Source organism: Myotis brandtii, unplaced genomic scaffold (genome assembly GCF_000412655.1).
Source record: "Myotis brandtii unplaced genomic scaffold, ASM41265v1 scaffold431, whole genome shotgun sequence".
Taxonomy (NCBI): Eukaryota; Metazoa; Chordata; class Mammalia; order Chiroptera; family Vespertilionidae; genus Myotis; species Myotis brandtii.
Genome location: NW_005366486.1, coordinates 1515659 through 1527955, shown reverse-complemented (window position 1 = coordinate 1527955; position 12297 = coordinate 1515659). Strand labels below are relative to the sequence as shown.

At 39.8% G+C, this 12297-nt stretch overlaps 1 protein-coding gene and 1 long non-coding RNA gene across 5 annotated transcripts in view; one reads left to right on the top strand and one right to left on the bottom strand.

The window, feature by feature from the left end:
• LOC106727481 overlaps positions 1-9923 on the bottom strand; it is an 18008-nt gene extending 8085 nt beyond the window's left edge. Inside the window, exon 1 of the long non-coding RNA XR_001363693.1 lies at positions 9662-9923. This is a non-coding gene — a long non-coding RNA (uncharacterized LOC106727481). The remainder of the gene's footprint in view (positions 1-9661) is intronic.
• SLC35F5 (solute carrier family 35, member F5) overlaps positions 31-12297 on the top strand; it is a 42428-nt gene continuing 30161 nt past the window's right edge. Inside the window, exons 1-5 of one of the 4 annotated variants that reach the window (XM_014546139.1) lie at positions 40-652; positions 774-915; positions 5286-5429; positions 8366-8428; positions 10766-10847. In XM_014546139.1, the coding sequence (XP_014401625.1) occupies positions 781-915; positions 5286-5429; positions 8366-8428; positions 10766-10847 (424 nt within the window). In that variant the 5' untranslated portion in view covers positions 40-652; positions 774-780. Of the gene's footprint in view, positions 653-773; positions 916-5285; positions 5430-8365; positions 8429-10765; positions 10848-12297 lie in introns of all 4 variants that reach the window. The other 3 variants (XM_014546138.1, XM_014546140.1, XM_014546141.1) reach the window with 3 other exon arrangements.

Below are 12297 nucleotides of genomic sequence, written 5' to 3'. Positions count from 1 at the left end.
GACGTGGACGCTCCCCGGGAGGCGTCACTGCCCCACACTTGTTCCTCCGAAAAAGGAGGCGGGTTCCCCGCAACAGCTGTTTGCTCTCTGCTCCTGTGCGTTGCCATTTCGGTTTAAATGTCTAGATAGAGTGACGGGGTGGCGCAGGAGCCTTTCCCTTTACCACGTGAGCGCCTGGAAACGCGCCCCGGACTCGCCACAAACGACTCCCTTTCGCCCGAACCCCGCTCGAGGTCGGGGGGCAGCGAAGCCGCGCAGAAGCCGCGCGTGCGGAGCCCTGTCCCGGGGTGGATCCCCGCAGAGGGGACGGGCTCTGTCGGTGCGGTTCGCAGACGCCGTTTCCCGGGAGCTCGCTGCTGTGGTCTGCGCTGTGCGGAAGGTCGCTTTTTCATTTTTTTTCTGTGCTCTGTGCCGTGTAATTCTCTGATTACAGTTTGAAGTCTGGAGAGGAGTGTCAGTTAGGTTGGCCACACGTGGGCATTTTCTTTCGTTTGCGCTCATTTTAAGGACGGGCACAAAAGGTGCGCTGACTCTGACTCTGAGCGCTTCGCCTCCCATCAGGTGCGTTGAGTTCCTCGCCGCCGTTTAGACTCAGATCTGCCAGGTTTGCAGGCGCCGCTCTGGAGGACCTCGGAAAGGCCTGGAAGAGAAGGTAAACCGAGCCCCTTTAGTGACTGTGTGACGTTCAGACTGCAGAGCGGAACACGTGTCCGATGTGTCTGCCCTACGAATTTTCTCATTTTTTTTAAGAATCCTCTCTGTTTTCTAAACAGACTGCAAATGGTGTGTGTGTTTATCATGAACCGAATGAGCGCCCAGAGCAGTGGCTTCACGCAGCGCCGGCGAATGGCCCTGGGCATCGTCATTCTCCTCCTCGTGGATGTGATCTGGGTCGCATCCTCAGAACTCACTTCGGTACGTGGCGCTGGCCTTGGAACGATGCTCTATTGTAATGACAGCATCCCTCTTCCTCTGTCGGATCTCTAGTCATTACTCTCTTCTCACGCTCACTGAAAGCAGCGTTTTGAATATGGTTGAATTATTTATGTTTTCTTTGATACTGAATTAGAGTGAAGTTGAAGCTGAAAGAATACTCTTCGTTGTTTCATACAAGTTTCTTGTGTCTTTTAGGGGTTGTTTAGAAAGCGAGTATATGCATATTTTCTTAATATTTGAAGGTGTTTCTGTGTGTGTGTGTGTGTGTGTGTTTTTCTAAGTTCAATTTATTTCTCTGTAAATGCTACTTTTAGGGGAACAACCATCTAGGATGCAAAGCGATTTGTCACCATTTAGTAGAACGTAAGAATGCTTTTGGACAAATGAGTGAAAGTGATCAGAGTTGTAATGTACAGCTCACTGTTGTGCACATGCATGATTGTTGCATGTACATTTTTATCTGCTGATTTCGGTAAATTTTTTAAAAATATATTTTTATTGATTTTAGGGAGGAAGGGAGAGGGAGAGATAGAAACATCACTGATGAGAGAGAATCATTGATTAGCGGCCTCCTGCATGCCCCCTACTGGGGATCGAGCCTGCAACCTGGGCATGTGCCCTTGACTGGAATCCAACCCGGGACCCTTCAGTCCATAGGCCAATGGATGCTCTATCCAGGAGCCAAACCAGCTATGGCTGTATTTTTTTTTTTTTTTGATGACCTATTGGCAGTATCATGGTATTTTGAATTCACAAGCTAGTTTTTCTCTCTACTTGTGCAGTTACTTTATTCTGTTTGGTTAGTGATCCCTATAAAAAGACAAGCAATTTTATTTTCAGAAATTACTGTATTTAAACTTGCATGTTGCAGTCATAAGGCTAATATACAAAAATAAACTAGCATTTATAAAATGGCCTGAAATGTCAGAAGAAGCCATTTGATACTGCTGGTCATCTCACATCATAGCTAAGTAAATAGTTGCCATTGACAGTGTATCTAATGAATAAATCAACTTTTAGTCTTTTTGGAATTAGGCTCTGGAGTAAAACAGGCCATTTATTTTTAACTCTTCTATTCCCCTCACTCTTCTATAACCTTTTTTTAAGATTAATATTCTGTTTTAAATTTTAAAAAACCTCTTTAATGTTGACAGAGAAATAAGCCTATCTTTAACACGTTAAGCGCCAGTCACCAGTGACTGACACATACTTTCTGTCCGGAAGACAAAACAGGCTGGGCGCTTAACCCAGCTGGGTGCTAAACTTTTATTTTAGTTTTAAGTAGTTTTGTTTCTTATTTATCAGGCAAGAAAATTTACAGCAAAAGAGCACCTCATTAAATTATAATTTAGCAATCCATATCTAAGCAAAGTAAAAAACAAACACAAAAAATTTGTCCCTATTTTTTTGTGTGTGTCCCTATTTTTTAAAAAGTAAAATCTGTTACTAAGAGGATATTTTATAATTTCATTATCCAAGAGCATATGTAATGTGTCTAATTCTTCAGTACAGATATGCTTATCAAACTTTTGAAATTAAAAATTATATATGTAAAAAAAAAATCAGCCTGGCTGGTGTGACTCAGTTCAGTGGTTGAGCGTTGACCTATGAACCAGGAGGTCACGGTTCTATTCCGGGTCAGGACACATGCCTGGGTTGTGGCTCGAACCCCAGTGAGGGGCATGCAGGGAGCAGCTGATCAATGATGCTCTGTCATCGTTGATGTTTCTAACTCTCTCTCCTTCGCCCTTCCTCTCTGAAATCAATAAGAAAAATATTTTTTAAAAAGAAAATCAATCTTTTTATTATGGAAAACATCTAATATATACAGAGTAGAGAGAAGTATAATGAATTTTCATGTGCCCATCATTTACTTTTAACAATTGTCAAATTTTGCCGATCTTATTAACTTCTGATTTTATGGAAAAATTCTTTTATATTCACCTCAAACTGAAAATGACTTAATTTTTAAAAATATAATCACCATGCTATTAACATACCTAACAAAATTAATTACAATTCCTTAAATATGGATATCCAGTCCATATTTAAATTTCTTTGGTTATGTCAAGGACATCGTTTTAGTTTAAGATCTAAACAAAAGATCACACATTTCATTTGTTATAATTCTTAAGTCATTTTTATTTTGCTGTATTCCCCTGCCCCCCTCCCTTTATCATGCCATTGATTTGTTGGAGAAACTGTATCATTTTTCCTGTAGGATGGATTACACTGTCAGTCTGTTTGGGGTGCTTTGGCAGAACCACCATAGGCTGTGTGGTTCAAGCAACAAACGTTTATTTCTCACAGTTATGGAGGCTCAAAAGACCATGGTCAAGATGCAGGCAGATTCTGCCTGGTGTGGAGCTGCTTCCTCATTCTTGGTGACAGTCTTCTCACTGTGTCCTCACAGGGCAGAGCTCTCTAGATTCTTTTTATGTGGAACTAATCTCATTCATCAGGGCTCTACCCACAGGCCCCACCTCCTAATATCACTATATTGGAGGTTAGTTAGGATTTTAACATGAATTTTTGGGGGACCCACGCATTTAGTCCATAACACATTCTGGATTTGACTGATTGCTTCCTTGGGGTGTCATTTAACTTGCTCCTCTTTTTTATCCTATATAATAAAATCCTAATATGCTAAATGTCTGACTGTTAGACTGTTCAACCAGTCGCTATGACGCACACTGTCCACCAGGGGGCAGACACTCCGACCCATAGGTTAGCTTGCTGCTGGGGTCTAGCCAGTTGGGACTGGGCAAGACAGGCCGGACTTGCCCTGGAGCCCTCCCGCAGTCCCTCTGCAGCCCCGATCATGCACTGGTGGGGTCCCTTGGCCTGGCCTACGCCCTCTTGCAATCCGGGACCCCTCAGGGGTGTCGGAGAGCTGGTTTCAGCCTGATCCCCGCAGGCCAGGCTGAGGGACCCCACCGGTGCACGAATCCATGCACTGGCCCTCTAGTTTCCTATAAAATGGTAGATAGGTGTACAGTCTTGATTTGATTCAGTTTCAGTATTTAGGAAAAAATACCTTGGTGGTACTGGGCACTTCCTTGCATATCACAACATGAGGCACATAATGGCTGCAAGTCTTACCATGGGTAATGCCAGTATGAGAACTATAAAGTTCCTTATCAAACTGTAAGTAATAGTTGAATATCCTTATGATTATTGCCCAGATAGGGTATTTCATTAGAAGTGGTAAAGTGGCGATTTTTCTAAGGGCCATTCCTTCTGCATTTATTAGCTGGAATTCTGTAAGGAAGACTTTTTCACAACTACTGTTCGGTTATCCTGAAACATGGTTTATAGAAAAAATGTTGGATAAATCTTGATTCTTTTCCTTTATCCATTTTAAAATAATGTTGCCTAGCAACTTCCAGTGGTAACCATTGAGGGTTTTTTGAGTATCTTTATACATTCATGGATTTTTGTATACTTGATGTTTCAAACAGTTGTAGTTATTTCTTTTGACACTTAAAGTTTCCTATCTTTGACCACTAGGAGCCCCTTCATGTTGTCTCTAATACCCTTTTAACATGATCTCTTTAATCTTTAACATCCTATCTGCTTTCTGGCACAAGATACCCCAGGCTCATCTGGTACATTTCCTGCCCTATACATGGATGTAGTCATTTCTTCAATAACGCATGGTTCAGATCGCTATCTGGATTCTAGAGGTGCCCATTCCTCCAGGGTTGTTATTTTTTCTGGGTCTTTCAATGCATATAACTAAAACTTTTTTTTAGGAAAGGAAACATCATGAGTCCATACTGATATTTCCAATTTAAACAAAGATTACATATTTTGTATAATTTCCTAATAACTTTAAATTTCATGCAGTTTTCTTCATACACCATTCCATTTCATTGCCTGTTACTTTGGGATAACTGTTCAGGCAGCGCAAAAATAGTTTCTTTTAGGAAACTTCCATAACCTTTAAAATGGCCTGTCTCCCTTTGCTATTCCCATGGTACCCTCTGTACCCCTGTCATGGTTTTTAGCACGTTATGATGTGTGCTCTCCTTTCAGGAAAGCCTGTCTTATTTTTCTTTAGCTTCTAGCATAAATACTGTTGCATAGTAGGTTTTCAGTGAATGTTGAACAGAACTTGTTTTTGCCCAGTTGTTCATGCTTTGTTTGGGTATATTATCCTTTTTTTTTTCAAGGCAAATACTGTATAATATTCAGAAATGAATCTAAAACATTTTTATAATCCCTTTAGAGTTTTCTTTTCCAAATGAACTTTTAGAGTTAAAAATCATGTAATGGCTTTGTTTTATTGGAGATAAGTAATTAGGTTTAAAGTCATCTCATAGTTTCTGTAACTTTTTTCTCTCTAGTATGTTTTTACTCAGTACAATAAACCATTCTTCAGCACCTTTGCAAAAACATCGATGTTTGTTCTGTACCTTTTGGGCTTTATTATTTGGAAGCCATGGAGACAACAATGTACAAGAGGATTTCGAGGAAAGCATGCTGCTTTTGTAAGTTTTCAATTTTAAATGTTTGTTGGAGACAGATATAGTTTTTCAAAGTTTAAAGATGTATTAGTTTCTTGAAGGACAGTCCAATTTTAAGTTGTTCAGTTAAGTGAGTGAACATAGCATATTATAAGAAAAACCTACTTTTGTCCAAAACTTTAAGTGTATTCTTTTAATCACCTTCGTATCAGAATATCTTGTGAGAAATCAAAGGTATATAATCACCCTCTTTTCTTTATCTCATGACATCCTCTGAGTTGTTAAACATTTTTGAACTAGCCTAAATCATTTAATGTGGAGATGATGATGAAAGTAAGGAAGAAGAAGAATATCTGGATCTCTGATCTTTTGTAGACTAGATGATTATCATCTAATTGGTTATAATATTGATTGTAAAAGCAAAATTATTCAAGGTTTATTTGTTAAAATGAAAATAGCATATTTCAGGGCATGTTTCAGATGTTTGGCTAATCAAATTATGTTCTTTCAGTGCTGATTCATAGAAATAGAAACTGAAGTTTTGAGAATGAAGAATATAACACTGTCTCAATCCTTTTTTTATTCTCTCTCCTTTTCTTTTTAAAATTGTGGTAAAATATACATAACATCAAATTTATCATTTTAACCATTTTTTTTCTTTTTCCCTTTTTTGTTCGTGCACTGGGGGTGTGGGGTTGTCCCTCAGTCCAGCCTGTGTTCTCTTGAAGTCCGGGACCCCTTGGGGGATGTCTGTCCGCCAGCAGTCAGACATCCCTCTCACAGTCTGGGGCTCTTGCAGTCCGGGACTTACCGCCCGCCTTCAGCAGAGGCAGGAGAGGCTCCCGCCACCGCTGCTGCGCTCACCAGCCATGAACCCAGCTTCTGGCTGATCAGCGCTCCCCCTGGTGGTCAGTGCGTGTCATAGCGACCGGCCGGCCGTTCAGCCGTTTGGTCAATTTGCATATTAGGGTTTTATTATATAGGATATGTATATATAAAACAAAAGTTCCTATTTGAAACATTTTTATTTTATTTTTAAAATATATTTTTATTGATTTCAGAGAGGAAGGGAGAGAGACATAGAAACATCAGTGATGAGAAAGAATCATTGATTGACTGCCTCCTGCATGCCCCTTGCTGGTGATCGAGCCCGCAGTCTGGGCATGTGTCCGTTACTGGAATTGAACCTGAGAGCCTTCAGTTTGCAGGCTGATGCTCTATCCACTGAGCCAAACCAGCTAGGGCAATTTGAAACATTTTTAAAAGTATATAGTTCAGTGGCAGTAAGTATTTTGCTGTGCAAACATCACCACTATCCACTCCAGAACTTTTTCATCATTCCAAACAGAAACACTGTGCCTATTAAACAGCTCCCATGTCCCTCCTCCCTTCCTTCTCTGGTTAGTACTGTTTTACTTTCTGTCTCTGTCACTCCTATTCTTTTGTCCGCTATTTTTTGTGTAGGTTAAAATACTATTATATCTTGTCTTATCTAATGAGTACATTCTTGAGAAATACAGTCATTTGATTTTTATCAGGGGCTTTTCAGTAACTTTTTGAGGTTAAGCCTGGAAGTATACACTTATATGTGCACAAAAATTTAACTTTTATGAAAAAAAGTGTGTGCATATATATTTTTAAGAGGAATATATAGACATTATAGAAATGTATATATATTATAGTATTACATGTAGGAATGTTATATGTATGTGAATACATGTACATTGTCAAAAATTTAGAAAATATAGACAAAAAATAATAAATTCTACCATTCAAGGAATAATTCTACCATTAAAGGAATGAATTCTACCATTCATTGACAGTATTTTGGCATATATCCTGCAGTTTTTTTTCATGTGTGCATTTGTTTCATTTTTCACAAAAGTGAAATTTACTGTTATGTCCTGTATTATAACTTGTTATCATGAACAACTTTCTATGTAATTTAGTATTACTAGAACATTTTTTAATATTAAAGATTTTTTGAATGTAGTAGTGATAAATGTTCATTGTTGAAGACAAATTATAATAACAAGAAGAACAAGAATAATCTATCCACAATCTCACCATTCTAAGGCCACTATAAATATTTGATATTTTCTATAGCTATATATTTATGTAATAATACTTAAAATTATTTATAGCAGAAATAAGTTTAGTCTTATAGTTATACCTAACTTATATCTCTGTTAGCAGTATATGAGATTGAATCCTTACCAAAACCCTAACATTTGCCAACTTGATTAAGTGATCAGTGGCATCTTGTTTAATATGCATGGTTTGGGTTACTCTTTCATATATTTGTTGCACAATAGAATTCTTTTATCAGTTGTCTATATATCTTGTCCATTTTTCTACATTGACTTTTTCTTATTGATATACAAGCATTCTTAATAGCATGGACTTTGTATTTGAATCTTGTTCTGTCACTACTGATTGTGTGACCTTGGGCAAGTTATTTAACCTCTAGCGACTAAGCAAGGATAATGATAGGGTAGCTGTGGGTATGAATAAAAGCCTGCTTATATACCACTAGCACCATGCTTCTCAGAACGTGGTCCAGCCGCTGAGATCCATTTAGGGAATTCTTGATTAATACTGTTATCATGATAATACGAAGATGTTATTTGTCTTTTTCACTAACCACTCACTCTTTCCTTTCCCTGCTAATCTGAAATATTATAATAGTATTGTGAAAGGAGCATACATTTTGGAGTTAGATTAACTTGGGTTTAATCCTAACTCTTGTTACTTAGATAAAATCTCTCAGTCTCAGTTTCTTTAAAATGAAGATAATACCAACCTTGCATGGATGAATACTGACCATTAGCTGCTATTATTGTTAATAATAGTTATATTCTTATAGATCTAGTCTGGTTTTTCTATTCTTTTAAGCTGTGACTGACACTAGTCCTACTTTATCATGAGTTTAATTGAATTTTTTGTCCTGTTATCTGTAGTTTGCAGATGCTGAAGGTTATTTTGCTGCTTGCACAACAGACACAACTATGAGTAGCTCTTTGGTAAGTGCTTCTTTTTTTGTCAGGAATGGAGCAGAGGGAGGTGAGCCATAGTGGGAAGGACTGAATAGCTTTGAACACCAAAGCTACATTAGAATATATATAAATATTGGGTGCCCTCCATGATTATTTTAGCTTGGTACTCTCTTTCTTTAGGGACACCTGGAGCCAACAAATAAGCAGTTCAACTACTACAGGGGAGAGAGGGGGAGGGAAATAGTTAAGAAGTGAAAATAGTGATGGGCAGCCCTTTGTCCTTTGTTTCTTAAAAGCTTTGTCACTTCGTGTTTATTATTATACTAGAGGCCCGGTGCATGAAATTCGTGTACTCGGGCGGGGAGGGGGCCTCAGCCCAGGAGCCCTTGGGGGATGTCCGACTGACGACTTAGGCCTGCTCCCTGCGGGGAGCAGGGGGCAGCTCCTGCGTTGAGCGTTTGCCCCCTGGTGGTCAGTGTGCATCAATTATATAGGATTATTATCACTTAGAAACACATGTATTTGCTTGACACTGAGAATTTTTAAGCAGATTTTTCATTAGTCCCATAAATTTTTTAAGAGTGCTTAATCTGTATTAAGCACTTGTTTTTTACTCTGGAAATATAGTTTACATTCTAGTAGTGAGAGCATAAGTTTGGAAAGGAGAAGGAGACAGATAATAAGCAGATAAAGTAATGCATTTACTTATATTAGGCATTTATAATCTCATTGGAGAGATAATATATTAAAATATTTATTTAGACCATCACTAAAACATTTTTTAATGTATTGTTCAAAATGTGGCATTTTGTCTGAGAAGAATTTTAAAGTTGCTCTAAAATTTAATACAAATTTATATGGATTGGCTTGGTTTTTTGTTTGTCCGGCTTCTAGAACTACATTTGTATTCAGGGTAGGTTACCAGGTGCTGTGAAAAGTTTTTGAAGCTTAGGGAAAATGTCATCTCATTTCTCTGGGATCGTAAGCATCAACAAAGTATTATCAGTTGTCTCTTTCAGTGTAGAAAGCAGAGCTAAGATGTCAGCCTACTCTTCTAACTACTCTTCTAATTTCTTTAAAAATATATTTTATTGATTTTTTTACAGAGAGGAAGGGAGAGGGACAGAGAGTTAGAAACATCGATGAGAGAGAAACATCGATCAGCTGCCTCCTGCACACCTCCTACTGGGATGTGCCCACAACCAAGGTACATGCCCTTGACCGGAATCGAACCTGGAACCTTTCAGTCTGCAGGCCGACGCTCTATCCACTGAGCCAAACCGGTTAGGGCTCTTCTACTAATTTTTGCTATTATCTTTAAGATGGATATGTCAAATCATTCTAGGCCAAATGCTGTAATGAAAAGTTCAATGTAACAAGAGACTACATCTATTTCCAGATTCTATAGTCTCTTCATTTACTGAATATTTTTATTGGTGGAGTTCTATACCAGGAGTTAAAAGAGAAATCAAAGATATAAAACACAATTTTATGTTAATTTAAGAAACAGCTTGGTTGGAGAATTGTTTTTTAAATATGGATTATCTGAACAATTTTTGCAAAAACAGTTGAATTTAAAACAACTTAAAAATATCGATCTTTAGAACATGTTAGACAAACCTGGCTTAATTCTGTTGTCTACCACTGGGTTATTATATCTCAGCTTCTAGAAAAGTTATTTAAAATACCATTTTATAAGGTGGTTTCAAGGGCTAATGAGAAATGTATGTTTAACTGCTCTGGACTTGGTACCTGGTACATAGCAAGAACTGGTAAGTGGTAGCTTTTTTTTTTCTTATCTGTTAATGCTAAAAAAGTTTTCAGGAATTTTTGGTTTTAGTTGAATCTTAAGTAATAAGAGAAAACAACTTGGTGAATATATATACATATTATATAGGTGATTATCTGTTCACTGTCTGCCTTCCCCTTTGGACTACTTGATCACTGAGGACACTTCGTTCACTCTTATATTCTCAGGAAGTAGGACAGCACCTGACATAGTGGGACTCAACATGTATTTATTAAAATAATGAATGAAAAGGAATGGGAGGTAATCTGTTAATTGAGAGATGGGTCTGCTTTTATGACATTTAAATGTTAAGTATTATAAGATACCAATGCGGTATTATTACACTTACAAACTTGAAACTGGTTCTTTTCTGTCGTTGTACCTATGTGCATCGTTTGAGTTTCTCCTTTAAGTCTTGAAAATGCATTTTGGGAAAATTATGCTGTAAAAACATGGTGGTGAACAGCCATGTTTTGAGTGGTATCTGTGCCTACAAACCATCCACTTAAATTTTATCCACTATATCAGGTATTACATATTTGTTTATGTTTGTTTCTGTTTCTGTTATGTTCCAGAGTGAACCTCTGTATGTTCCTGTGAAATTTCATGATCTTCCCAGTGAAAAACCTGAGAACACAAATATTGATACTGAAAAAAGTAAGCAAAACTTAGAATTTCATATCTTAGATATGGGTGGAAATCTTAGCTTCATTCAAGCCATCCCAAAACTTAGTGATTTTTGAGATCACTTGGCAGTTGTCTGTTCACGTGGTATTGGCTTTGCCTGTAGTCTTCCAGAAGTATGACTGGAGTTTTTATTAATTCAACTGTAAATAATTTCCAAATACAAGAAGTCTCTGTGCTTTATATATATACTTCTTTTCTTAATGAACAATATTCTCTTCAACCATGCCATCAAAAAAACTTGATAGCCAATTATAGGAATTTTGCTGGTTCTGTGAATTTAGTAAAGAATGCCAGCTTCAACATAAGGCACAGTATTTATCCATAATGTTCTTTTGCAACGAATGGACCTATAGAGGAATATTCTGTATTCTTGAATGGAAACTAATTCTCATAAATTGATTATCTATGAGGGAAAATCCAAAGTTTTACTATAAATGCTAAAATAATAATCTAATAAAAGAGAAACATGCAAATTGACTGTACCTCCGCTATGCCCCAAGCCACGCCCACCAGCCAATCAGAGTGACTATATGCAAATTAACCCAACCAAGATGGCGGCCGACAGCCACAGAGCTGGAGCAAGCAGGAGGCTTGGTTGCCCCGGTGATGGAGGAAGCCAAGCTTCCTGCCTGCTCTGGCCGGCTGTGGCCTCCGTTCAAGGCAACAAAGTTTCAATTATAGAAGATAAATAAATCCCAGATACCTGCTTCCAGCCAGCCTCCACTGGGAGCTTGGGTGGCTGGGGGCCGTGGCCAGCCTGCAAACAGCCATCAGCCCCTCACCCAGGCTGGCCAGGCACTCCAGCGGGGACCTCCACCCTGAAGGGGCTGTGGCCAGCCTGCAAACAGCCATCAGCCCCTCACCCAGGCTGGCCAGGCACTCCAGCGGGGACCTCCACCCTGAAGGGGCTGTGGCCAGCCTGCAAACAGCCATCAGCCCCTCACCCAGGCTGGCCAGGCACTCCAGCGGGGACCTCCACCCTGAAGGGGCTGTGGCCAGCCTGCAAACAGCCATCAGCCCCTCACCCAGGCTGGCCAGGCACTCCAGCGGGGACCTCCACCCTGAAGGGGCTGTGGCCAGCCTGCAAACAGCCATCAGCCCCTCACCCAGGCTGGCCAGGCACTCCAGCGGGGACCTCCACCCTGAAGGGGCTGTGGCCAGCCTGCAAACAGCCATCAGCCCCTCACCCAGGCTGGCCAGGCACTCCAGCGGGGACCTCCACCCTGAAGGGGCTGTGGCCAGCCTGCAAACAGCCATCAGCCCCTCACCCAGGCTGGCCAGGCACTCCAGCGGGGACCTCCACCCTGAAGGGGCTGTGGCCAGCCTGCAAACAGCCATCAGCCCCTCACCCAGGCTGGCCAGGCACTCCAGCGGGGACCTCCACCCTGAAGGGGCTGTGGCCAGCCTGCAAACAGCCATC